The 15,063-nt window shown below is 42.6% G+C and overlaps 1 protein-coding gene across 3 annotated transcripts in view; it reads left to right on the forward strand.

Moving 5' to 3' along the window:
• Positions 1-360: 360 nt before the first annotated feature.
• Positions 361-15,063, forward strand: part of col5a1 (procollagen, type V, alpha 1) — a 75,111-nt gene continuing 60,408 nt past the window's right edge. The window contains exon 1 of one of the 3 annotated variants that reach the window (XM_061747914.1): positions 361-766. In XM_061747914.1, the coding sequence (XP_061603898.1) occupies positions 667-766 (100 nt within the window). In that variant the 5' untranslated portion in view covers positions 361-666. The remainder of the gene's footprint in view (positions 767-15,063) is intronic. The other 2 variants (XM_061747913.1, XM_061747912.1) reach the window with 2 other exon arrangements.

A 15,063-nucleotide genomic window follows, 5' to 3' on the forward strand; every position in this document is an offset into this window, starting at 1 on the left:
ATGGTTTTTACGTCTTAATATTAACAGTGGTCACCTTTTTTTTGCACTTTTATTAAAGTATGTGACAGTATGCGTGCATGTAATGTCTTTTCATTTGAATCCACTTCTACTTCGGTAATGACTTTTCCTGCCCTCCTCCCCTCCTTCTCTTCTCTTTTCTTTTTTTTCTGGAATTCCAAGTGCAGGAATTGTAGGCGTGAAACTTTCCCCTTGCACTTTTCCCCTCCCAGCCTCGCAAGCTGCCTCCCTACTGCCCCCCTCTGCCCAATAACAGGCTCTGATTTGCCGAAAGCGTGCTGGCTGCCTGGTGATTGACAGCCCGGGGTGGTGGGTGTGTAATTGAGGCAGAGGGAGGGGGAGTTTTTGGGGGGATGTGGGGGGGCTGCAAAGTGACGGCTGCAGGCGGCTCAGAGGAGCGCAGCATCTGAGCGGGACCAGACGGCGTGTGTCCAGTCCGGAGGATCCCCCCACGAAAGCTCGGGACCCTTATGGCTGCTTGAGAGCCCCCCACCCCTCCCCTCCACCTCAACACTATTCCTCCCCCATTCCCCCACTTTTTTTTTTCCTTCCTCTTCTTTTTTCCTGCTCGTCAAGCGATCACAAGCGGCCGCGGGTCCGACTTGAGTTGAGCTGCGAAGAGCCGTGGTGCACTCAAGGCAGGCGGCCATGGATACCCCCATCAGATGGAAAGTTAAACGGAGGTTAAGGGACGCCCTGATCTCCCTGGTTGTCATTTTGCTTTTTGTCACATCGCCAGCGAGTTCAGGTAGGATGCAAATAGACTCTGGGGGGAAAAAAACAAAACAACATTTTTTTGTTTGTTTTTGAGGTGCTTTCAAGCTGCGAAACTGTCATTCATGCAGCTTCAAAGTGGTGAAAAGTGCTTATTATACTTCACTGACATTCAGATGTCACTCGAAAAGGGCTTTTTCGCCATAAATGCATGTAAGGATGCCACTTCAAGTCACTTTTCTGCACTGCAGGTATACTTTTTTCCTGGGCCAGAAGAAAGCTGAGACAGTGGGGGGGGGGGGGGGTCAAGTAACTCACAATACTTGATCATATTAACACCATACCGGGGAAAATGTGTGACGTACCATCATATCTACGTCACTGAATGTGAAGAACCGTGTTAAAATATGTTCAGTGGTGGGACAGCTTTTTCCATTTTTAATAGCTGTATAAGTGTAAAAGGAAGTACAATCCCACTAAAATGAAGTCAAAATTTCACCGGTCTTCAAAAATCCTTTTCAAGCTGTAAAAAATGTTGCCTATGCTGCTTAAAAGTTCTGAAAAGTGCTTATTAGACTTTCAGAAGTCAGTTAAAAAACAGCTTTTTGGGCTTTAATGCATGTATTAGACCTCTTCAAGTCACTTTTGTTTATTGTGCACTGCAGGTATATTAGAACACCCAGAACGGGGTCACACACTGTATCTGATTTGAACCAACACACTACACCATCAAACTCAACTGAGCATTTTTAACAGTGTAAAAAGATGACACTACTATCTAAATGTAATCTTAAAAGTGGCACAGATAATGAACGTAAAGACACTGGGAGTGTAGCGGTTCACATAGCTGATTTTCCTGCAAGCATACAATATACAGCTGGGATAGATGGGATAAGTGGCATGATATTAAACTCACTTAAAGCGGGGCACTGGTAGCTCAGTAGTGTAGTGGTTCACGTAGATCAGTTTCCTCCAAATGCCCAATGCAATGGTGACCAATCAGCGAGGATCAACAACAGCTGTATAAATATCACCTAAAGGCAGGGCGTAGCGGGAGTAGAAAATGGGTGCATGACTAAAACTAGGGGATTGGAGAGTGTAGTGGGTCACATAGCTGTGGAATCAAACTAACATAAAGTAATACTAATCACCCTAAATCAACACACAGTGGAGAGGCGACAGAAAAGTGGTACATGTTAGCATTTATAACATAAGTGTAATAAGGTAATCGCTATGTGATCAAAGTAACCCTGACAGACTATATCACAGAGCAATGCATTGAAATATACTGTAAATACTTTGTTCCATCCCTAAATTAAGACATGTGGACATGTAGCACATCTGCCACGCAGTCTGATATTCTAGTTTGAATACCAGCTGACCCAACTACAAACTATACAAGTTTGAAAAATTACTGAAAATGTAGTGGTTCCCCTAGCTATGCCACACATACCGGCAGCCAGTCAGGTGAGATGGACGGGATTAGTGTCTGAATTAATAGTTGTTTTACTTAAAGTTGTACACTTAACAGTGTAGTTGTTCACATAACTGACTTTCCTGCAGACAATGAATTGACAACCAGTCAGCTGACAAGATAAGTAGCACAGAGCATAGTGGTTCACATACAGCGGCTGATTATCCTGATATTTTCTACTAGACTGGTGAGCAGTCAACTTGGATAGACAGAATGAGTGGTTTATGGATGTATTAAGGAAGGACATTGGCAGTGTAGTATGTCACATAGCCGATTTTCTTGAAATGCCCCAAAATTGCCTACTGGACTGGCGACCAAGTCATCTGAGATAGAGAGATAAGCGTAACAGAAAATGAATGTATGGATATGGTTTAAAGTGAGGCATTGAGTACATAGTGGTTCACATTGCTAGCTAATGATAATGCTAAGTGGAAGAGAAAATCAATGAATGGATAATGATATTGCATAAAGTGGAGCATTGAATATATAGTGGTTCATATAGCTAGCTAATGATTATGCTAAGTGGAATAGAAAATCTGTCTGGATGACGGTTCAAGTGGGCTGTTGGTAGTGTACCGGTTCACATAGCTATTGCCTCATTACATAGCTAATGACTGATTAACACTTGCAGAGTGGATTGGAGAACAGTCAGCTGGGATAGACGCAAAGTGGAAGGGTCCCTCAAAGCCACTTGTCATGGGGGGTGGGGTGTGGGGGGGGGCAAAGTGCGTCTGGCCCTGCATATATTATTAGCATCTAGCTCGTCACTGTTGGTGGTCCAACAGGTGGTCCCTCACAGTGTTGTGCTGATGGTGCGGCCATTTCATTTGTTTTCTGTGGCAGTGACCAAACACATGCTCACATAAGCATTTAATGTTAGCAAATGCTAGCTGTTGGCTGTTTTTTTTTTCAGTGTTTCTTTTTCTGTCCCAAAAATGATGAATATTTTTCTTGTCAAACACAGAATTGCTAAAAAAGTGTTCATTCAAAAGTTGCACGCTAGCAGAGCTAAGCGTTAACATGATGCTAGCATGTACAGTGGTGTTAGCATGTTAGCAACAAAAAAAAAGAAATTTTTGTCACATTAGCATATTAGCCATAGGTACGAAGATTAGAAACGTCAGCGTGCTGTAGCAGCCCGGCTTACCAATGCACTTACGTAGCAGCCATGTTGGTGACGTCGGCGTTCCCATCAACCGCAATGCATGGACATTGAAATCAAATCATAACTTGCTTATTTCTCAGCCTTTGGGGGGGAAACACCGCCCAAAATATTTTTACATGTGAAAGGTTACACCCAGTTCCCTTGTCGTAATTACAGCAGGGCAGCAGTGTTAGCACTTCTGAGTCAATCATTGGGAATGCTTGAGAAAATTAACGCGAGCCCATTGTGCTATTAGCGTAAAACGTGTCACTGCTATTGTGTACGTTCACTTTGACTCCTCTGCAAATACAAATGGAATGTAAATATAGCCAATGGTATTAGAATGTTAGCAAAATTTCAGCTAAATAATGCGGCTCACATGCTAGCTATAAATAGCATCGAATTAAAGGCCGTCTTTTCTGACAGCAAAATATTGTTAATTATTTTTTGAACCTAAAACGACGAAGCCAAGTGATAGTCACATGCTAATAGAGCTAACCGATGCATAAACCCTGTCAATGTTAGCACTGACACGGCAGTTATCAGAAAATTTTTACTAGCCTATTTACCTAATTTTCTTAGCGCTAAATTAAACACAAGTACCAAATGACAAATGACGTCCTAACAGAGGTAATAGTTCGCACGTTGCCTTGTATTCCACTTAGTTATTGTTGGTCCGAAAGGCAACTCTGGCCTACAGTTTGCGGTTAAAATGTTAACACTTCTGCTAACTACCTCTGCTCGCAGAGGTAATTGTTCACTTCAACTGCACTTCATTATTGTCAGCATGAAAGGCAAATCTAGCCTATAGTTTAAGCAAGTTAGTAAACTTTGTAGAACTCAGCGAACACAGCTTTCGTTAGTTCCATTTTAGGCATAAAATATAGACGGTAGGCCTACCAATGGACAGCTGCGTGCTAGCTGAGCTAATCTTGCACTCTGATTCCACTTTGCTATTGTTAGCAAAGGCAAAATTAGCCTACAGTTTTAGCATCTTAGCAAACGTTCAAGAATGCAGCTAACACGAATGAAATGAGCAAGAACAAGACACATAAGACCTTTAGGGCAGCAAAATATTGCACCTTTAACAACAAAACCAGCTGATAGCCACATGCTAAAAGAGCTAACCATTAGCATGGGCAACAGTGTCAGCATGTTAGCACTTCAGTCATTGGAAAATTGACGCTAGCATATCTAGGTAATTTTCTTGGTGCTAAAAAAACAACAAAACCCACTGACAGCCGCGTGCTAGCAGAGCTAATAGTACGTTAACTTAGTTTTAGGGTTAGCGGCTAACATGCTAACACTGCTATTGTTTGTTCCAATAGAAGCAAAATATGGTTCTTCTTTGTAGTGTTCGACCAAATCAACTGCTAAGCGTTAACTAAATATGAACGGTACTGAAAAAACATCCTCAGAATAGCGCATCCCTGCGAAAACAACGACGGATTTGGGCAAAGCCGGCGGTGGTGGCGACACACGGTGGTGCAAGAGCGTATGTCCAGGATCCATCAATACCTTATTTTATTTCATCCGAAGAAAGAGAAAAAAAAATAATTCAACATCAGAAAAGCTGGCCGCCACATCTGGATTTGATACGCTTCCACTGCGTCGTCTGCTAAAGCCTCAGAAAAGCCAGGAAAAATGTCTTCCAGATGTTTTCTTCCCGATTCTCGGCAGAAAAAAAAACTGCAACCCCCCCCACTGAAAAGAAAATACACCATTCTTGTGGACGCTTTTTTTTTCCTCCGAGAAAATTCCAAATGGAATAACATCTGTAGCCTCTCAGCTGAATTTTCTTGAAAAAAAGAGAAAAAGGATAGCACGTCCACGTTCAAGGTCATTAAAAGATGCTTTTTTTCTTTTAGGCAGCCATCACATGTGTTCTTCATTTCAGAATTTATACGCATTTGTGCTGTTTTTTCCCCCCTCTGGACACTTTAAAGTTGTTTAAATCTGATTGACTCTGTGCAGAATTTAACGAGTTGCTTTGTTCTTGATTTCCTGACGAAGCTAACGATAACTGAACACATGTTTCTGTTGAACGTGACGGGCGATGGGCAGAATAATTGGTTTGAGTCTCTGTATTGATTGTTCAGAATCCTGTGTGGAATAGACTGATCATGTCTGGAAGCAACTAAAAATTTTTATGGAGGACCGTCACTCGTTTGGGGGAGTTTCTGCAAACAAGTGCAGTATCCCGTTTAGGGACAGGCACCGGTCACCATGCCGCCCGTCTTGACAGCAATTGAGGCAAATTCTTAATTTTTTTTTATGCAGGTCTGTACTTTAGATACTTACATACTTTAGACTTTTCTGATGTTTTAAAACCAATTGCTTTATTATGTTTAAGGACGGGCAAAATAATCAATTTGTCCATGTATGGTAATTGTGTGGTAATTAAATCTGTGTGAAATCGATGGAACATTTCTGCAAGCAACTGAGTTGATTTCTCTGTCCTTTGTATGACTTTTCTTGAGGGAAAGTTTTAAGGAATAAAAAAAAAAGCTTGTTTGTACGGTAAAAACATTTAAAAAGGGAACGTTTTTAAAAACAATCGCATGAATGTTTAGGGATGTAATGATCGATAAATCCGTTAATTGATGATTTAGAATTTGGTTGAAGTAAGTTTTTTTTTTTTTTTTTTAAATACAATAACGACATTTCAGAGACTGAAAATCAGGTCTTTTGAAAACAATCGTTTATGAAGGGGCTTCAAGGATGTATCAACCAATTGATCATTAAGAATGTGGTAGATGATACAAAATGTTGTTATACACGTTCGTTTTTAACGAAAACCTCAAAAATTGTTTTGGTCCCACACAATTTTATATGATATTTTGAAAGTGGGAGCTTTACAAAACAATGGCCTTATCATTTACGGATGGGCAAAATAATCCAGAATTGCTCACTAAGAATTGGGTTACGAGCGTCGAATTAATCGAAGAATATTAGGAAAAATATCATTGACAGTTTTTAACTCAAAATGGAACATTTTTATTTTGTTTTGGCTGCTTGTTGTTTATACGATTACAGCTTTTTGGAGACTTGAACTTCAACGGATATTTAAAAAAATGGCCTGATCATTTTAGGGATAGGCATAATAATCGACTAACTGATCGTCTTGATTGCATGCAATTGATTGTTTGCGAATTGCGCGGCGAGCCATCCATAGCTTTGTTTTTCAGTGCGTAGCTGGCTAACTGTCTGCTAGCTTGTTTTCCCATTACTCCACTTTTACATTTACACGCAAAGCTTGTTTCGCAGCAGAGATGTATCACTCCAACACAAATTACTGTACTACTTTCCTATTTAGACAACGCTTCATCTGGTGGCGATATTAGGGCGTTTCTGAAAGAGCACAAAAAAAAATCGGGAATAGCGTTTGTGAATCGTGAAGAGCGAATATATATAGAATATGGAATTCTATACTTCTGATCACTTCTGCAATATCGTCCAACCCGCGTGAGAAAAATATTCACAACATCCAAGGAAGGAATTCGCATTAGCTAGCCATTACATACCGCTGTTGTGACTGCTAGCTAAACTCAAGATGAATAAATATACATGGTACGGCATTTTGACCCACCGCCGCACATGGATCTAAGTCCCGCCCCCTTTTTTGGGTGCATAAACGTTTCATTCTTCGCCGCATCCTGCACTGTATATCCCGCCTATTAGATCTCGTCGTAATTAAGGCTGATTGTTTGGAAGTGCTGAATGGCGCTCTGTGTGTAAAAATACGCCAACCCTCCAAGACCCCCCAACAACCACCCACCCAGCCCCGATCGGCTCGGGAGCACAAAAGCCCCGTCGCTTCGGTTTCGGGTTACAGTTCACAGGGACAGGAATGTTCTGTGCGACCTCTTGGCTCATTTGGGAATTGTAGTCCGTTCACAAGAAAACTGTTGTTGTTGGTATTTAAAAAAAAAAAAAAAAAAAGTGTAATGAGGCTATTATAATCAGTGCATGACTCATCCTTTCCAACCTCATATCCCCCGGCCAGGCTTAGCCGCAGTTTGGGCCGCAGGAATACTCGAGCTAAGCACTTTTTCTCCATTTTACTTTCCAACCAGATGAAATACAATCGTTGCTGGTCGTACGTAGTTGAATTCGGAGGCGCTACGATGGAAAAAAAACAGCCGATTGTGCTCGTGTTTTCATTCTGCCTCAGCTCGTTAATGTGTATAAATATTTAAAGGAGACGAACTACAGTATGCGTAGGCAGCACAGCGGTAAAGTGGTTAGTGGGTCTGACTCACACTTCTGAGGTTTGGGGTTTGAATCTTGGGTTTGCATGTTCTCCTTGTGCTTGCATGGGTTTTCTTCGGGTACTTTGGCTTTCGCCTACATTCCAAAAAAAAAAACCATGCATATTAGGTTATGTTCTAAATTGTCCGTAGGTGTGGATATGAACGCTTGAATTGCCCCGCTTCTGTTGCCAAAAGCCTCAAGTCGTTTTTCGACTTGTACACGTGCACTGCGATTGGCTGGTGGCCAGTCCAGGGTGTAGCCCGCTACCGGTAGCATGTCGTTGTTGCCTCATGACCGGAACTCGAGGAGGCGGCAGTTCAGACGCTACACTGTGTGTATGTGGCGCTTATCAGAAAACGAATTTGTGGAGTCAACGAAACTCAATGCAGCTCTGCTTACCTTTTGGCTTTTCAGGATAGACACTTGGGGAAAAGTTCCTTATTTTCCTCATAGCATTACGACTGTGTAACATCCAGATTTCTTTCCCAATTTTTTTCAAAACCTTGACTTTTACCTTTTCTTTCTAATACTGTAACTTTATTCATTTTAATATTTTTTTTTTGTTAAAAATCAGATTTACCTCACATAATATTTTTAACAATGATACATATTTTTAACAATGCTACAACGTTTCTCATAATACGTTAACATTGGCATTTTTCCTTGTATTATTACAATTAGTTTTTTTTTCTTTTGTTAAAATTGGATTTTTACAGTCATGATAAAAGTGAAAAGAATCTTGACAATAGTCTCATAAAATTACAATAAATTCTACATCCTTTTTCATTGTGACTTTCTTTTTTGCCAATTCTATATTTACTTATTTCCTATGTGTTAAAAAAAAGACAGATGCAAACAAACGAAGAAGAACTAAACTATTTCAAATTAATATATAATAAGGTACTTATTGTGTACTAGGTTATAGTTCCTAAAATGAAGAGGAAAATAAGAATTCAGATTGAAGGAAAAATCAGTCACCGAAAACCATGCAGTGGAAGGACTTCCTCTCGAATTTGCCGTCTTGAGATGTAAACGATTTCGGAGCCTTCTTTGTGCTTTCTAGTGTAAGGGGGAGAAAAAAAAAACAGCAGAGCATTGAGTCAGTTTTTCCGTTCTAGTTAGGGGTGGACAGATTTATATCATCAGCGCTGTGAACTAAACCATCTGGTGCTCTGCTAAAGCAACGAGACACAGACAGAGAGAAAGAGTCCTTGAAAAACACTCCAAAACTACATGTGGTTCATCTTTCGGCATACGGACGCTTAAATCGCTATAGTCTGCTTTCACTTGATGCTAAGCAGGGAATTAAGTGCTTAAAGGAGACATTATTCCCCCCCCCCCCCCCCCAATTTAAGCAGATCCCAGGTGTCTTAATTCTCTCTGACATTTTTCCGTCAAAATACACAAAGTAAATAATTACAGCGCTATTAAAATGTACATGTTTTTGCGCCGACGGTTCTGTCTCATGTAAATGCAGAGCACAGCGTTTGTCGCCATGACGATGCGTGGGGGGCGGAGCTAGGGTGTTGCGACGAAGCGAGCGGCTACTTAGCCACTTTCCCGACCTATACATCCACCATTTCTAGATCGGTTATCCTGTTCGGGGTCATGGGAAGCTGGAGCCAACCCAGCTGACTTTGGGCAAAAGGCATTTTCACTCATGGAGGCAACAATTCGTCTAATGAGACGTTTAGACCATTCGTGTCGCTGTGTGGAGCATTTCATCACTAAACATAAACACCCTCCACCACCACGTCAACAACTTTGACGAACATTCGAGTATGCGCTATTTATCAGAGGCTGGTTTTAACATGATACTTCTGTGTAAGTGCTTGCTTGAAAGTGGCTCTGGATCTTCAACCAGCCTAGTTACCAGGAGGAAACTCGATGTAGGGGACTGGTTATTATCTCAGCTAATCAAATTGTGACACCACAATTGGGCAAAATTCCGACATGCTCGCAGACACATTTTCGGAACATTTATTTCGCACTTGAAGAATAGGAAGGCACGTCTACCCGACGATTTCTGTCGACGCAAATAAAAAGCAAGCGTACCATTTGAGATTCTCAGTCATTTAGGTCACGGTCATCTCCGAAAATTGAACGCAGGCAACTGGACTCTTCTTCGTTGTCGAAGATGTCGAATTCAAAATGCTTCTTCATTCTAAATCTAATGTGAGGAGACCCCCGATTTATATCTCAGGTGGGTGTGTCTCCAGGGGGCGCTCACATGAGCGTTGTTGTTGTCGTTGCCAGGTGTGACTGTTGTTCTCTGGATGATAAAGACTTGAATTGCATAACCCAACTAATGACTTGACTCGATTGAACTTTGGAGGGGACTCAACTCGACTTGACAACATAGGCTAGCGTTAGCAAGCCAGCTAATTGCTTTTTCTGGGACGATTGTGTTGTTGAAGTTTGTGTCACATGAAACCCTCTTAATAAAGTTAAAATTTGATCAAGTACCTTAGCGCCGTAAAAAGCTAAGAACCGTCTCGTGGCGTTGTATGCGTGTGTAGCTGTGTGTGTGTGTGTGTGTGTGTGTTGTGCAGACACTTTGACTTGACTCAACAGGATGTCCATGTGGTTCGCGTGTGTGTGTGTGTGTGTGCGCGCGCGTGCGTGTCATGAGCTCAATCTAGCAGACGTAATTCTTGCAGTATGATTTCCCACGTCTGGTCACATGCTAAAGGTCGTTGCTAATGCACGCGCGTCTCGCCACGATATTGTTCCATTGAGTACAGAATGGCTTAGACAGCAAAAACGGTTAAGGGTTGGGTTATGTTTTTTTTAGGCTGGGGGGAACGCTTAAAGTTGGAGTTGGGGTTAAGTGTTAGGAATAGGGTTTGGGGTTAAGGGTTAATTTGCAATGGGATTAGAAGTGTTAGGGTTATGATATATAATCAAGCCAATGTGGCTGCTAGGCTCTGGCTAAACGGTCATTAGGGTTTAGGGTTAGAGGGTTCGGGATTAGGGATTAGGGAAGTAGGCAAAAGGGTTCAAGGGTTAGGTTTAGAGGTTCCAGGGGTTTAGTTTAGAAGGTTGGGTAGGGTTAGAGAGCATTCGGGAATAGGTAGAGGTTTTGCTTTAGGGTTAGTTAACATTTCGGATTAGGGGTTGGTTAAGAAGTGTGAGGTTATGGACGGTACTGGAGCTAGAGTGGCGTATTGATGGCTTGATTGAGGATCTGGCTGCACCGCGCGTTCGGGTTTAAGTTAGGATTGGTTGGCTAGAGTTAGGGTTAGTTACCGTGAGGCTTCTAAGTGTTAGGGTTACAACAGATCACCAAACTAACCTGCCGTATTGATGTCTCGTGTGTGGAGATGCGCTCTCGTTGGGAGGAGAGTCTTTCATTGCGCATTCTTGTTTTTGGGAGCTCGGCTCCTCTTTGTGGCTGCTAATTACCGCTTGCTTGTCCTCGGAGGCAGGTCAAGCATGCGCGCCCGCAGAGTCGGCCGCCCGGCCTCTCTTCGGCAAGGGCCCGTGCCCATCGGGAGGAGGAGGACGAGGGGCAGTGAAAAAGGAATGTTAATCTCCTCCCCACCGTGAAATTTCACGATTCCAGCTCCCCTCCCTCCTGTCAAAGAAAACGTCGCCGTCTGAAGAGCGTACAAGGATTGTTCCCCTGTGTGTGTGGTGGAAAAAGAGATGGAGGAATGGGATCCACCACACGCTTGGCACTGAGCCGAGACCTGGATTATGGATCCCAAGCTACTGTTCAAAGAAAAGAAGGTGGAAATAAAAGGTCGTGGGGCGAGTGAATGATACTGGCCTAAAGCCGCAACGCTACGTATTTGAATAGAATTCACGCTCCTCTTTTTACCGTGTGTCAAACTGGCTGTCGCCTGAAACACTGCTGGCTCTTCATAGAAAGTTCCCATCGTTTAAAATCGAACGTCGAGCGACAGTATGTACAGAAAAAGAAGCCATTTTAAATAGAACTTGTGCTCATTTCTCATGTGTCAAACTAGTGGTCCTGTGAAACACTGATGCTTCTGCATAGAAAGCTCATCTTGTGCGAAAATTGAATCTTGCAAGACGTCAGCTCAATCATGCAACGCTACATACTTGAAATATCATTAGAATTTGCGTTTTAGCAAAACCAGTTTGTAAATCAGTTCGCAAAATACAATCGGAAGAAAATATATATTACAGGCGGTCCTCAGCGTACGAGTTCTGTTCCGACTGTGGCAAACCGAATTTGTATTGTATTGTATGTGTTGTGGTCACTCTTAGTAAACAATATATCTTAGCTTTGATGTAAGTGGCCTTAAAACGTCTTCAATTCATCCCGCAGAAAGGACGCAGTGTACGGTTTTGCTACTTTTCGCCCACGATAGGAAACACCGACTGCAGCGTGCCTGCGAGGGAACCTCTTTGATGCGAGGCGCATTTTTAGCAGGTGGGCCCAAAGGTGGTGGTCCCCGAGGCGCTTGCGCTAAGTGGGTAAACATCACAGTTTAACAAGGTGGCGACCGACAGCTCGGGATGTGGTCACGATGGCTTCCCGAGCCAATGAATGAGCCCGTGTGTCTCGCTAATGTTTGGCTGTGGCCGCATATGTATCCTGGCGCTTGAGCGGAGAAAGCGCCATTGTGTTATCGTCACACCTTTGCCGCTTGGCTCACCTCACTATGACCTCGCTGAGGGCCCTTAGATCTGCAGGGGGAGTGTGGGGGGTCGGAGCGGAGGGGGGGGGGGGGGGGGGCCCAAATGTACACCGGGGAAATTGGATCGAGAAATGCAAAGCCGAAGCATTGGGTGATGGAGTGAAGCGCAGCGGGCAGAGGTGGCAGAAGTACCCTCTCTCTGTGCTTAAGTAGAAGTACAGATAGTTTTGTCAAATAAAGAAATAAATACCTTGGTAAAAGTCAATCACATAAGTACTGTATAAGTCAAAAAGTACAGATTCTGAAATGTTACACACAAAAAGTAAAAAACACAAATCAATTGTTACAAGACCAGTTTTGACGGGTCGGACGGGTTTTGACTTCTCTGCACACATTTGTGTTTGAGTTTAACCGATTCATCACGTAAGGCAATTGAGAACAGATTCTCATTTGCAATGGCAAGCTGCTTGGAGACAAAAATTAAATGATTAAATGAGTACATAAATAAACAAATAACATTTCCCTATTTTATTGACTTGCAGGGCTGTTGTACTGAGAAGAAGAAGAAGAAGAAAAATACAGACGCAAGCTAAATGCAGACTGAAGAAAACAACATAACATAAAACATTAAATTAGATGATGATTAGAATCAGAAAACTACACCTTACCTGTACTGTATGTATGTGTTTGTTTTAATTCTCTTTTTTTTTTTTTTTTTTTTTTTTTTTTTGCAACCAGCATATTTTGACAAAGTAAGATGTAGCAAGTAACAGATATCTGCGTTCAAATGAAAGCACCGGGGCCATCCCGATGATCTTGATGGGATTAGCTCGTGTCAAAGCGGGTTAGCAGAGCATCGTGACTCAGCATCGAATGGTGGCCCCACTGCTGTTATTGAGTTGTTGTTATTGCTTCATTTGTTGTCGGTAAACTAATAACTCGCCATCCGGATGCTCTATGTGGGGGCAATGGGACAAATCGACACATGCACAGTGAAGGCCTGTGAATGTTTCTTTTTCTTCTGCTAATTCCTGAAAAATTTCCTATTCCTAGTTGTGTTTTTTTTTTTTTTTTTTTTTGTAATGCCAAAAGATGCCACAAGATGGCACCAATAGAAGACGAAGTTTAAATTATATGGAAGCCTATTGGGATCATAGTTTGTGTTATATGTATGGTTTAAACTATTAAAATAGGCAATTATAAACATTTTGAGGGCTCGGTCCCCTCCCCCCCCTGCGAATACAGAGAGTTTACTGTAAGGGGTCGCTGATGCCCTTTCCAGCTGTTGCACGGCAGACACTGAAGTCACCATACTTGTCGCCACTGGACACATGCACGCTCCTGCCCTTAAAAGGGGGGGGGGCAAAGATGATTAAGGGACGGACGGAAACTGCAGAAGACGGCTGGTTGCTCGCTTGTGAAAACAGTCTGAGGACACCAGCGAGTGCCGCCATTGGAGCCGTCATTCCATTCTGTTCACGATTTGAAGCTCGCATGCGGTCAAAGCTGGTTATTTCAGGATTTTACAGCGTGCTCTTCAAAGAAAATGTTTAAAAAAAAAAAAAAAAAAAACAATGGGTGTGAAAATAATGATCGTTGTTTTGAAGAACCAGCCTGATGTATTTTTCTTTATTACCATTTTTTTAAGGACGGCGTGAAAAATCAAATGCAGACGGAATAGCGTACGAACGATTGCAGAAATGTTTTGAGCCACGCACCCCACGAGCGCCTCTCACACTGCATTCCCGTTAAACTGTCGCATGAGATTTATCCAACTAATTTGTCAAAACAGACTGACATAATGAGATGCATAGCGATGTCAGCGCGATGGCGACAATTGCTTTCGACGCAAAGGGGCATGGGCAGCGAGTCTCTGATATGTCGGAAGCCCTAAAATTACTGCATTGGTACCTTACACACGTCCAGTGAGCCTGGAAAAATGCCAGTTTGAAATGAAAAGATGACAAAATAATTAAAGATTAGCCACCACGAGCTGGCTTGTTTGCCTGTGTGTAAGGTACTGATGCGGGTGTCAGAAGACGACCCAGGAATTTTGCAGTTTCCGACGTAGTTTCAGAGGCGGTTTGTGTTTTTTGTTCAACCTCTCCTCAGTTATTCGCTGAAAAAGCTTTCCACAAATTTTGGACTCATTCTGCAATGCAATAAGATGCCACAAGATGGCGCTAAACTAGGAAAGTGGTTATCGGTGTCAAGGAAGTACGTTAAAGTGATACATCTCCACTGCTCTAAGATTAATGTATGTCGGGGAGGAGTTAAGTTTAACCTGAGTTGTTAGCAGAGAGTCTTTGCCGCATATACTGTGTGTGTTTGAGCTCAAGGTAACAAATGATGGAGGTCTCGTTCCTGCTGGACAATTGCTATTTTTGCTGCTTTTTGGGATCATAGTTTGTGGTCTACTTATAACTTCCAACTATTAATCCAGCCAATTTGTGGCCACCCCTCAGTGTTTTTCTGTCGCTATCCTCGACAGTCAGACAAAAGTCCTCTTTCCGCCAGGCTGCATGAAGCTTTTGTCGCTAAAATCCCTGCGCGTTGAGAGAGAAACGCGTCTCCGGTCGTCGTCTTGCTATGCGCTCAAGCGCAATTACCGAGCGGGGATAAGAGCCTTCCTCCAAGACAGGAAGTGTGGGCCAGATCGGCGGGAGAACGAGATGAGAACATCCCGATTAGGAAGCCACGCCGCTCCGAACGCATTCCTCCTGGGAATGCTTGACAGGGACTTGTTGTTTGTATAAACTGGGATAAAGTCGCTCTCTGTTTGGTACTTTATATTCGGGCTGTGTGAAAACGGAATCAGGCAGGAAATTTTGCTGCTTAGTTAGGTTCTG

The sequence above is a fragment of the Phyllopteryx taeniolatus genome, chromosome 15 (genome assembly GCF_024500385.1).
Source record: "Phyllopteryx taeniolatus isolate TA_2022b chromosome 15, UOR_Ptae_1.2, whole genome shotgun sequence".
Classification (NCBI taxonomy): domain Eukaryota; kingdom Metazoa; phylum Chordata; class Actinopteri; order Syngnathiformes; family Syngnathidae; genus Phyllopteryx; species Phyllopteryx taeniolatus.